The following is a 12,708-nucleotide window of genomic DNA, read 5'->3' as shown; positions in this document are numbered from 1 at the left end:
TTACACTTTGGAAGGTATGGACACACTATGCCTGCTCCTTTGCTTTTGGATGAGCCATACATCTCCATCCCTGTGGGATGCACTGTATGTACTTTTCAGCCTGACATGTATGTTTGCTCACCCACTCCATCCTATTGTACTTAAATGTATAGATTGAAGCAGCAAATTGCATACTTTTCATTCCACATTCTCTACATGGTGAAGGTGTCAGTCCTAATTGCTCATGGAACTATCTTCTGTAATGTATGGAACATGTAACCTATTAAAAATTGCAAGGTATCCCAAATTAGATCATTTATCTTTGTAAGAGGCTTGTGAGCAAACTAGTCTATTCTGTTTCCCAGAAGGTAGGTTACTGTATCTGAAAGGGGCTTACTTATTGCTTAATTGTTCATTTTTTTACTGCTACTGATTTGGCAACTGATGTCTGTTTGCAACTTTGCTGTCGCATTTGTTCCTGAGTTGAATGTCCTATTTGTGCCATCACAAAGGCTGCCTATCTACAACTCTGTGGCATGGCCTGAGTTTGTCCCTGCTTCGACTCATTTGCTGCTGAAACTCTCATCCATGACTTTGTTACCTCTACACTTGACTATCCCAATGTACTAGTGGCTTATCTCAAATTGATGTTTGCTGACCTGCATTGGCTCTTGGTTGAGCGATGCATTGATGTTAAAATTTCCATCTGGGTTTTCAAATCGCTTCATGGTCTTGAATAGATCTATCTCTGTAATTTCACCAGCCCTACAAGCCTCAGAAATATCTGCACTCCTCTGATTCAGGCCTCTTGTGCATCTGCAGTTTTAGTCGCTCCACTATTGTTAGCTGTGACTACAGTTTCCTTTGCTCAAGTTCTGGAATTTTCTTCCTAAATCTCTCTGCCCCTCTATTTGCTTCCTTTAAGATACTCCTTAAAACCTACCATTTTGGCCAAGCTTTTGTTTTATGACGGTTAACTTTGTAGCTCAGTATCATACTTTGTTTTATAATACCCCTGAGAAGTGCCTTGTATTCTTTCAATATGTTAATACTGTATGAATGTGCTGTTAAAGAATTACTTTTGGAGTGAGACTGGACAGAAACACTTTCTGCTTTTCAGAAGAAAAGGTGAAATTCATGCTCGAAACATGGTTATCTACTGTTTACAAACATGAATTACCAAATTTTTATAGAATCCCTGCAGTGTGGAAGCAGGCCATTCGTCCCACTGAATCCACACTGACCCTCCAAAGAGTGTCCCACCCAGACCCACCCCTGCAATTCCCACTGTAGATACTATGGGCAATTTAGCATAGCCAATTTTTAATAAATTCTGGGATAAGGGTGTCACTGGCTAGGCCAGCATTTATTGTCTATCCCAATGTTGTTCTCTTTTTCTTTATTTTCAAAACTTGCTTATCTTTCATTTATAAATCTCAATTTAAACTCCAAATCTCATAGCTTTATGATGGCTGAGTTAATTGGTTCATTTGGAAGGGTTATATCGTGGAGTGTAGTTGATGTCTGTTCTAATTGCATCTTTTTTTTTTCAGAATTTGAAGTGAACATTGTGGTGATTCTCCAGGATGACCATCTGATCACTGAAAATTTCCCGCTTAAAATCTACCGGTTTTGACTTTCAAAGGGAGGGAGTGATTGACTGTCGATGATGTGGTATTCACTATTCAAGAAGAATGACTTTGATCTGAAGAAAATTAGTTCACATTCCATTTTGAAAAACCCATTTCCTACGAAACCTAGCCAGTGGTTGATTGGCATGCACCGTTGAGAAATGGAGATTTGTCTTTTCTTAAATAAACATTTGCACATTGTGTTGTGTTTCCTATGTACAGTATGCGTGTTTCAGGGCAGTATGCTGTGTGCATATTGAATGCAAAATTCAAACACCTGTGTAGAACTACATTTGTTGTAGAGTTTCAAATAGTGAAGAATGAAGCAATTTTGTCAGGATGATGACTTGAGGATGCCTATGTTAAAATAATAGTCAAGGTATGTTGATAGATTCACTAGTAATATTGAATAGTGCCATGCAACATACATGACTTTGAGAGAGTTTCCTATTGGGTATGCATTAGTGGACACCTGATGTCAGAACATATGGAGCCAGAGGCCGAGTAGCAAAATGGGTAGTAAGTTGGCTATGAAACAAGGTGATGAAAGTAGTTACTTAGACAACGAATGGTGTTCTATGGTGTCAGGACTACTGTTGTTCACCAATTATGTAAAAAATTTTGATTCTAGAATTCAATGTGTAACATTATCCCAAACTTGGTGTAAACCACAGATTTTGGAGTTGATACTGGGGAGCACTGACTGACAAATACAGAAGAAGTTAATCAGTTTGCTGTGAAATTGACAATTTAATTTGATAAATATGAAGTGATACATTTTGATAAGAGGAATAAGGAAGTAACTTATTCGTAGAAAACTCTGAATAGATTACAGATGCAAAAGGAATGAGGAATACAGGTTTGCTAATCATTAAATGTACAAATAAAGAACTGAGGTTAATTTGAAGAGAAATAACTTGAAAAACGGAAGGTGTGATAATTTGTATATAACCTTGCTGTAATTGCGTAGATTATTGTATACAGCAAGTCTCCATTGACAGCACATTCTAAACCCACAATCTCTACCATCTAGAAGAACAAGGAAAACAAATACTTAAGAATATCACCTGCAAATGTTCCTCCCACCTCATACCATCCAAACTTGGAATTCCTTCACTGATGCTGGGTCAAAATTCTAGAACTCCTTCCCTAACAGTACTATAGGCTTTCTTACTTGGCATGGACTGCAGCAATTCAAGTAGTTTGCCACTTGAGGGCAATTAGGGATGGACAATAAATGTTGGCCCAGTCCATGAAGCCTATATCTCCTGAATGATTAAAAGTGAAAGGATGTATTGAAGCACTGGAGAAAGTGCAAAGAAGAAATGGTAAAAGCAGTACTAAGCAGGCACAACTGCCAGTGTTCCCTTCTCTAGAAAACTGAGAGGTAATTTTATTTGAAATTATGGAAAGGTGTTCATAAGGTAACATGGAGATTATGTTAAAAGCTAGGGCCTTAGATGGAAGATGGTTGTTAAAAGAGCCAATAAAGAATCGGGAGGAACATTTTTCCCAAAAGTTAGGAGAAGATGGAGCATTGCATAGTTGTGGTGAATAACCTCAATGCATTTAGAAGGTACCAGATATGTAACGGAAGGAGAAAGGGATAGAAGGACATGTTGATGGGATGACATAAAATAGAGTGGGAAGAAGCCAGTATGCAGCATAAACATTGGTGTGGTCCAATTGAGTTAAATGACGAGATTCTAAATTTGACAATTCTTTTTTTTTTCATCCCAGTGTATACAGTCTTGAGGCGATAGTAAGAACTGCAGATGCTGGAGTCAGATAACAGTGTGGAGCTGGAGGAACACAGCAGGCCAGGCAGCATCAGAGGAACAGGAAAGCTGATGTTTCGGGTCGAGACCCTTCAGAAATGGGCTTTGCAGTGGAGTTATAACTCACTCGGAGATAGCAAGAACTGCCGATGCTGGAGTCAGGTAAAACTGTGGAGCTGGAGGAATACAGCAGGACAGGCAGCATCAGAGGAGCAGGAAAGCTGACATTTCGGGTTGGGACCCTTCTTCAGAATTGGGGGAGGGGAAAGGGAGCTCTGAAATAACTAGAGGAGGGCTGGGGCTGGGGAAGGTAGGTGGGATGGTGATAAGTGAGTGCAGGTAGGCGGTGGTGAGGGTTGGTCAGTGAGGTGGGAGGAGCGGATAGGTGGGAGAGAAGACTGACAGGTTGTGTCAGGTCAAGGAGGCCGGGATGAGAGGGAGGGTTGGTCATGGGATGAGGCCGGGGTGGGGAGATTTTGAAACTAATAAAGCCCACGTTGAGACCATTAGGTTGTAGGCCCTCAAGGCGGAATATAAGATGCTGCTCCCCATGTGGCATCATTGTGACACGAGTTGTGGAAGACAGATAGGGGTGGGGTGGGGAATATATTTTTGGTTGTGGGGTCAGATTGCAGGTGGCGGAACTGGCGGAGAATGATACGTTGAATCCAGAGGTTAGTGGGGTGATACGTGAGGACAAGGGGGATTCTGTCTTTGTTTTTTTTTTTGTGGGGAGTGGATGTGAGGGCAGAGGAACGGGGAAACACAAGAGATGCGGTCGAGAGCACTTTCGACCCCTGAAGTGGGGGTAAGTTGCTGTCCTTGAAATAATAATAAAATAAAATATTTTAAAAATAATTAATAAAATAATTGAAATAATAATAAAATAATCTTATTTCAAGGACCGCAACTTTTTTTATGCTGTGTCTAGGGTGCTGACCTTGGCATAAATGTTGGGAGCAAACCCATCCTTGGCTTAAGTGGGATATGTGGTTTGACCCCCATCCTCAAAATTATCCCAGTTGATGGTATTCTGGATAAACCAGATCCCAGAGTGAATTACTGCTTAATAGACCACAAAGATCTTAAAGTTTTATTACACTCAAAAGGGGAGAAAAGCCATTACCTATATTATACTATTTCAAGAACAACAGCTGTTTGAAACAGTCCTATTAAAAATGTTAAAAAGACTCAGCCATATTGAAAGTGTCTGCTTTATATATAAATATTTTTAGAGCTTTTCTTGTGGATTTCAAAATAGTTGCACATGGGTGTTAGTTGCTTTTCTAAAGGGTTTAAAAAATGAACTAGGTCAGTCATTCCAGAACCATGATCTGATCCAGTGAGCCCTGGATTGTTAATGGAAGATTGTTATTACACAGTTCTTTGTTTATTTTTTATTACTAATATGCTGAGTTTGTGACAATGAGTGTAAACATTGAGGGCCGTTAGCTTATTTTTCTTTTGGGACAATCAAACATTCAATTCATCTTTGGAAACTCAGTGATTTGTAGTTTTAACAGTTTTAGAGGATACCTGATTGGTCAGAAGCACGTATTTCTCTCCTGGAAACGAGTAAAGGTTAGTTCTGGGAATAAGCCACCTTAATAGAAAACTTTTTTTATTTTTCTTGCAACTTTAGTTTTTGCAACACTCGGAGTGTTTGATTAGATGTTTGAAAACAGAAGCTTTCAGGTTTGTGAGTATTCATGAAAGAAGACTTCACAGCTCACAGAACAACTGAGAAGAAGCAACTAAGTCAGACATAAAGAAATGGTAGGGAAGGATGACTTCTCTGGACTTTGCTGTAAAGTGATTGTGTTAAGAAATAGATGAGACTTGGCTTTACTGTGTTTTAAGATCTTTCAAACTGTTTATATGTAGATATTTTTATTTCATTGTTTTCCTTTAGTGCAATAAACTTCTGTCTTACTGTTTAAAGAATTTTGCAGCCTTTGTGTCCTTGCATTTCAGTGAATGAGCAGCATATTAAATAAAAATGTGATATATCACATCAAACTTCATTTTACAATCTGGCTTTCCCAGTAATAATATCAGCTGGGATCATAACACAACCCTTTTACCCTCAGCAACAACCTTTCAAACATTTAAACCTCAGGGAAGGGTCACACTACCTCCATTCTAAAGCTCCTTCTTCAGATGACACAACTGTAGTCTGTTTCTTTTTTGGCAAATTTCTACATTCATTTGATGCTGTTTTTATTTAATGTCTCTTCCTGAGACCCTTTAAATGTAAAACATGGTTCACTTATTATTTAATATAAGTTTCTTTAACTCGTGTGCCACAGCTTTCTGCTTCTGGGGTTTTCTTCTAAGCAACACTGGACTTTTCCCCCAGCACTGACTCCATTTGTTATTGATCTTTTGTGTTACTGGACACCTGTGGCTAGATATCATCGGTTTTTTTTTCCCCCCTGATACACTGAAATGTTCACCTCAAGTGTTTAAACAACTTAAGTGCATGTAAATGAAATAAATCTCCAAGCACTGCAATACTGTTCACTGTGCAGCTCCCACAACACCTAATTTTTTTTGCCTTGCCCTCCAACCAGTTTGCAATCCTGCCTTGCCCACCAGTGACCATAAAAATTACAGCCACAAAGTCTGAATCTAAGCAGTTAGCATATTACTGTTTATAGATGATGGGTCTAGTATTTGCTGGAGAATAAATACATAATTTTAATAAGTCAGAAAAGTGATAAGTATATACAAAGAGATCTGTGCTGGTGTATCACAGATTTGTGAGAGTGGTTGGAGCTAACCGAGTTACCCCACTTATGCTTTCTAACTAGGAAAATATTGTAAGCTCAACTCTTTCGAACATGGCTGCAGGCTTCGCTCACTGGTATCTGGAAGTTGGTTTAATTCAAATGGCAGAAGTGTTCTGCCAGTCCCTGCTAAGATTGATCCAGAGCAGTTTCCCATTTTATGTGCAATGTGAATGGTAACAGGAAAGATGTGGAAGCGTTGGAAAAGATGCAGACGAGATTTACCAGGATGTTGCCTGGAATGGAGGGAAGGTCTTACGAGGAAAGGTTGAGAGAGCTAGGGCTTTTCTCTTTAGAACGACGAAGGATGAGAGGTGACTTGTAAGAGGTGTGCAAAATGATCAGAGGTATAGATAGAGTGGATAGCCAGAGACTTTTTCCTAGGGTGGAGGTAGCTATTATGAGGGGGCATAGTTTTAAAGTGAGTGCAGGTAGATATAGGGGAGACGTCAGATGTAGGTTCTTTACTCGGAGAGTGGTAGGGGCGTGGAATGCATTGCCGGAGAGGGTAGTGGATTCGGCCTCATTAGGGGCATTTAAGCGGCTACTAGATAGGCATATGGATGATAGTATAAATTAGGGGTGGAGATTAGATAGACCTTAGGTTTAGGGTAAAAGTTCAGCACAACATCGTGAGCCGAAGGGCCTGTACTGTGCTGTACTGTTCTATGTTCTATGTAACACAAATGATTTTTCTGCAGTTTGTCCACTGGGCCTTGAGAACCAAGAAAATCCAGAAGTAGGTTTAATTTCTGTAAATAATGGTTAGAGTGTTAATGACCTATGAATCATGATTAGTTGTGACTCTCGCAATAAGTATGCTGCACCAAGTATGTTTTACGTAAAGTAAGTTGGTCAGCTATAGATTCATCATTATCCTCAGTTATTCACCAATTTAATTAAATGGCATTTGTTCTTAATGGATCTCACTCAGGCTCCGAACTGCAGTGATTGTAACAAGGTCAGTGAGGTGGACTCATGGAATATGAGTTCCCTGATTGGGGCTGTTAACCTAATCTGATCAGGGAGCTTTGGCTGACCAATATAAACAGGAGTGTTGGATAGGAGGATTGTGGCGCATCAGTAGAATCCCTATCTGTGAGCCAAAATCTCTAAGTTTGCGTCCGTAGAAGATGTGCATGTAATGTGGCCAAATAAGTTGATTATCTGCCTGATGGATAAGACTGGGGAGTTTCCTAATCAACTATCCTACATGAAGTAATAACAAATCACTGCTATACTTTATCCCATAATTGAACCCCAGGAGTTTGGGAGAAAAGACAAACCCCAATGGATCTTGTAAACAACTTTAGATCATTTTAAAAAAAAGTGTTAGAGGCACCAAACCATCCACAACCTCATCACCTCAGGTGACCTCCCACCCACAGCCTCCAACCTCATCGTTCCTCAACCCCCCACCGCCCGCTTCTATCTCCTTCCCAAAATCCAAAAACCTGAATGCCCTGGTCGACCCATTGTCTCCGCCTGCTCCTGCCCCACCGAACTTACCTCCACCTATCTCGACTCCATCTTCTCCCCCTTGGTCCAGGAACTCCCTACCTACATCCGTGACACCACCCACGCCCTCCACCTCCTCCAGAACTTCCAATTTCCCGGTCCCCAACACCTCATCTTTACCATGGACGTACAGTCCCTATACACCTGCATTCCCCATACAGATGGCCTAAAGGCCCTCCGCTTCTTCCTGTACCGCAGGCCCGACCAGTCCCCCTCCATTGACACCCTCATCCGCTTAGCCGAACTCGTCCTCACCCTCAACAACTTCTCTTTCAATTCCTCCCACTTCCTGCAGACAAAGGGGGTGGCCATGGGTACCCGCATGGGCCCAAGCTATGCCTGCCTCTTTGTAGGTTACGTGGAACAATCCCTCTTCCGTACCTACACTGGCCCTAAACCCCACCTCTTCCTCCGTTACATTGATGACTGTATCGGTGCCGCCTCGTGCTCCCACGAGGAGCTCGAACAGTTCATCCACTTCACCAACACCTTCCACTCCAACCTTAAGTTCACCTGGACCATCTCTAACACCTCTCTCACCTTCCTGGACCTCTTTGTCTCCATCTCGGGCAACCACCTAGAAACCGATATCCATTTCAAGCCCACCAACTCCCACAGCTACCTAGAATACACCTCCTCCCACCCACCTTCCTGCAAAAATGCCATCCCCTATTCCCAATTCCTTCGCCTCCACCGCATCTGCTCCCAGGATGAGGCATTCCACTCCCGTACATCTCAGATGTCCTCGTTTTTCAAGGACCGCAACTTCACCCCACCCCCCACAGTGGTCGAGAACGCCCTCGACCGTGTCTCCTGCATTTCCCGCAACTCATCCCTCACACCCCGTCCCCGCAATAACAACCAAAAAAGAATGCCCCTCGTCCCCACGTACCACCCCACCAACCTCCGGACCCAACGCCTCATCCTCCGACACTTCCGCCATCTGCAATCTGACCCCACCACATCTTTCCCTTCCCTCCCCACCCTTATCTGCTTTCTGGAGGGACCACTCTCTCCATGATTCCCTTGTCTGCTCCACACTCCCCTCCTGCTCCACACTCCCCTCCTGCTCCACACTCCCCTCCAGCCCCACCACACCTGGCACTTTTCCCTGCAACCGCAGGAAGTGCTACACCTGCCCCCACACCTCCCCCCTCACCCCCATCCCAAGCCCCAAGAAGACTTTCCACATCAAGCCGATATCAAGAAGATGTTCACCTGCACACCTGCTAATGTGGTATACTGCATCCACTGTACCCGTTGTGGCCTCCTCTACATCAGGGAAACCAAGCGGAGGCTTGGGGACCGCTTTGCAGAACACCTATGCTCGGTTCGCAATAAACAACTGCACCTCCCAGTCGCGAACCATTTCAACTCCCCCTCCCATTCCTCAGACGACATGCCCATCCTGGGCCTCCTGCAGTGCCACAACGATGCCACCCGAAGGTTGCAGGAACAGCAAATCATATTCCGCTTGGGAACCCTGCAGCCCAATGGTATCAATGTGGATTTCACAAGCTTCAAAATCTCCCCTCCCCCTACCGCATCCCAAAACCAGTCCAGCTCGACCCGCCTCCCTAACCTGTTCTTCCTCCCACCTATCCCCTCCTCCCACCTCAAGTCGCGCCCCTATCTCCTACCTACTAACCTCATCCCACCCCCTTGACCTGTCCGTCCTCCCTGGACTGACCTATCTCCTCCCTACCTCCCCACCTACACTCATCTTTACTGGCTCCATCCCTGCCTCTCTGAACTGTCTGTTTCCTCTCCACCTATCTTCTCCTCTATCCATCTTCTATCCGCCTCCCCCTCTCTCCCTATTTATTTCAGAACCCCCTTCCCCTCCCCCATTTCTGATGAAGGGTCTAGGCCCGAAACATCAGCCTTCCTGCTCCTCTGATGCTGCTTGGCCTGCTGTGTTCATCCAGCTCTACACCTTGTTATCTCTTATGTTAGAGGTTCTGTTCACTGTGAGAGCTGGCCCTGAGGAAGCTGAACCAGTGTCAAGTACAATGCTTGTGTAAATAAAAGGTGTCTTGGTGACCGGATACTGCCTTCTGTGGAGTTGTTTCACGAGCACCTTCTGAAAATCGCTGACTAATTCAAGCATTAGTTCCACTTGACAAACCGTATTGGGCAATTTTGAGGCTTGAAAGAATGATTCCTGTTTTCATCAAAATATGCCCAGTACATTGCCAGGAATAATTTAACTTGGGAAAGGAAATGGACAGATTTCTCTGCAGCTGAGGAAATCTAAAACAAGGATGTAATGGAGCAAATATAGACTGAAATTGATGGAGAAACTTAGTTCTGGCAGTGTCTGTGGTGAGAGAAACAGCGTTAACATTTCAAGTCCAAAATGACTTCATCAGAATTGAAGAACCCTCATAACATAAACGCTGTTTCTCTCTCCACCAATGCTAGCTGACCTGCCGAGTTTCTGCAGCACATTTTATCATCTTTTCAAATTCTAGTATGTGTAGTTTTTTTTCTTTTTAGATATTTTCTAACAGCCTGTTCACAGATATTCCATACTTCTGGCGCAGTTGGGACTTTGACCCAGGGCTCCTTACTCAGAAGTAGGGACACTGCCGCTTATCACAAGGGACTGTTAGTACTTTTATTGTAATAGAGTAAATTTGGCTGAAGTATTTTCAGGAAGTTCTTCATGCAAAAGGTTGTGACAACATCGAATGCATTTTGTCAGAAGGCCTTGGATGGACAAATAATTGAAACTTTTAAAAGAGAAAGTGATTACAAGGAAATTGATCCTTGAGGAGAGGAAATTGGAAGTTGACATGACACCTCAAATGGTGGACTGAAATTAATGAGCCAAATGGCTGTGCTTGCTGTCCATTTAGGTCTGACAGATTGTTAAATTCACTGCTAACTCAAAGTCAGAGAACTCTAGTAGATGCCTCTGTGATTAAAAGATCTTGCTTTTATGTGAGCATTTTTCACATTTTCATCTGATACAATAAACGGAAGATTTCTAATGTTAGTAATTTGCTGCCCATCTCTGTGACATTTATGAGAGCCAAGCACAGGGATAATCAGAGTTAACCAAGTGGCAAATGCATTATGAATGCATTCGCTAAAGGAGTCCAGTGCCTGTTGCTAAATATTTGAAATTCTAATGAACAAGCTAATCCTGAAAACCAAATGTTATAAGAGTTTCTTCTCAGTACTTCATAAAGAAAATAAGTTACGGAGGATAATTCAAGATAGCAAGTTGTAAAAAGGGAGTGATGAAACTGAAATCTGGATTCTCTACATCACAATTGTAGAATGATGTAGCACAGATTTGGTCCACTGTGCCTGTGGTACCTATTGGAACTAGTTATTTAATGAATACCACTTAGCCACTCTTAATGAATCATGGGTTTGCACAAAATTGACTTGCTGGGCCTTTTTAGAAGGCAGCTAAGAGTCAATTGCATTGATGTGGGTTGAGTCACAGTTAGGACAGACCAGGTAAGGATGGCAAATTTTCTTCTCAAAAGGATGTTAGTGAATTGATGTTGTCTTAGTTACCCTCAATGAAAGAAAGCTTTATATACCAGAGTAATTAGTTGAATTTATATTCCACCAGCTGCCAGGATGAGATTTGAACCCTTGCCTTAGAGCATTAGCTTGGGCCTCCAGATTGTTGGATCAGTGACATGACTACTGAACTGCCACTTTCACTTCCCTGGCTAAACCTGTGGCTTGTCAGAAATTTCCATTATTTGACCTTGATATAGAGCAGCATGTATTTTTAATGCAAGCTCATCCTCTGCTGGTAAAATAACAAAACTACTTCAGTTGTTTTCAAACTATGCAAATCACATATCCCAAAGCAATTAATATTTTGAAGTGTATTCACTGTTGCAATGTAAATGAAAATGTAAAGAAATAATTCAGTCAGTGATATGTTAGAACAATGGGTTTAGTGCAAGCTACTTTCTTGTGTTGCTTTGTTCAAAGTAACTATTCTGTGAATGGGAGTTTGAAATTTTTGTATATTTTTGCCTGAAAGAATTGATGTCCTTATTCACCTCAGTAATGCAAACAAGATCATTTAATGCTAATATATCGTGAAAGACTTTTTTTTTCTTGATCATCCCTACGTGCATAAATATTCCTGCCCGTTATGAGTTTTTACCCATGAGTTCTGTAATTCCTGTTGACAGAATACTGCAAATGGAATAAAATATGAATTCCTTATTAAGGGCCAGATCTAACCTCAATACAGAGAAAATGTTCTTACTTGATTTTCTAGGTTAGTAGTTAAAATTATGTGTTGTGTGGGTTGAGTTTAAAGTGCTATTCTGTCTAGACAATGACAGCTCCAGTACCGACCAATGAGGAGCTAGATAAACCTTAGGCTGGCTAGTGTTTTACTGCTTGTCAGTTTAGGCACTTATATGTTGAAGGGACATAGTTGACAAGAATGGGGTAGGTGGAAAATGTGAGGATTGGTTGACTTTGCTTGTATTTCTTCAATTCCAGGGATTGTCAGATCAAGATGTTAAAGTGGATCAGACATAAGTGCTGTGATATTGGGTGATTATTCCTCCAGAGCAGCTGGTGTCAGGCGAATGCATAAATGAGATTTATGAGCAAAGGATAAGGCAGATTGCAAATCCATGTAAAGATGTACGTGGTGAAAGCGCAGTGTGTTAGAACATTGAAAGGAAAAGTGAACTATATAAGCTGCAACACAGCAGTGACATTTGAAGAGTTTTCCACTCACTGTTGCTGGAACTAAACCCAGAGCTCATTACTGAACTGCTGTCAACCGTGACTTCAACTACTTTATGGTTCAGTTTTCTTCCGAGGCATTTTTTAAAGTATTTGCTTAGGGGCTGTGGTGGTGTTGGCTGGGCCAGCATTTATTGCCCATCACTGCCATTAGCTTCTTTTTGAATCACTCCAGTCCTTGGGAGTGTAGCAATGTTGTTAGGAAGGGAGTTCCAGGATTTTGACCCAGTGCCTGCAAAGGAATGGTGATTTATTTTCAAGTCAGGGTGA

The 12,708-nt window shown here is 42.0% G+C and overlaps 1 protein-coding gene across 2 annotated transcripts in view; it reads left to right on the top strand.

Moving 5' to 3' along the window:
• vps26c (VPS26 endosomal protein sorting factor C) overlaps positions 1-1,811 on the top strand; it is a 46,565-nt gene extending 44,754 nt beyond the window's left edge. For both annotated transcript variants that reach the window (XM_048602971.1, XM_020533659.2), the window contains exon 8: positions 1,533-1,811. In XM_048602971.1, coding sequence (XP_048458928.1) covers positions 1,533-1,615 — 83 coding nt within the window. In that variant the 3' untranslated portion in view covers positions 1,616-1,811. The remainder of the gene's footprint in view (positions 1-1,532) is intronic.
• The last annotated feature ends 10,897 nt before the right edge of the window (positions 1,812-12,708 follow it).

The sequence above is a fragment of the Rhincodon typus genome, chromosome 11 (genome assembly GCF_021869965.1).
Source record: "Rhincodon typus isolate 14 chromosome 11, sRhiTyp1.1, whole genome shotgun sequence".
NCBI lineage: Eukaryota > Metazoa > Chordata > Chondrichthyes > Orectolobiformes > Rhincodontidae > Rhincodon > Rhincodon typus.
This window is presented reverse-complemented; position numbering and strand designations above follow the sequence as displayed.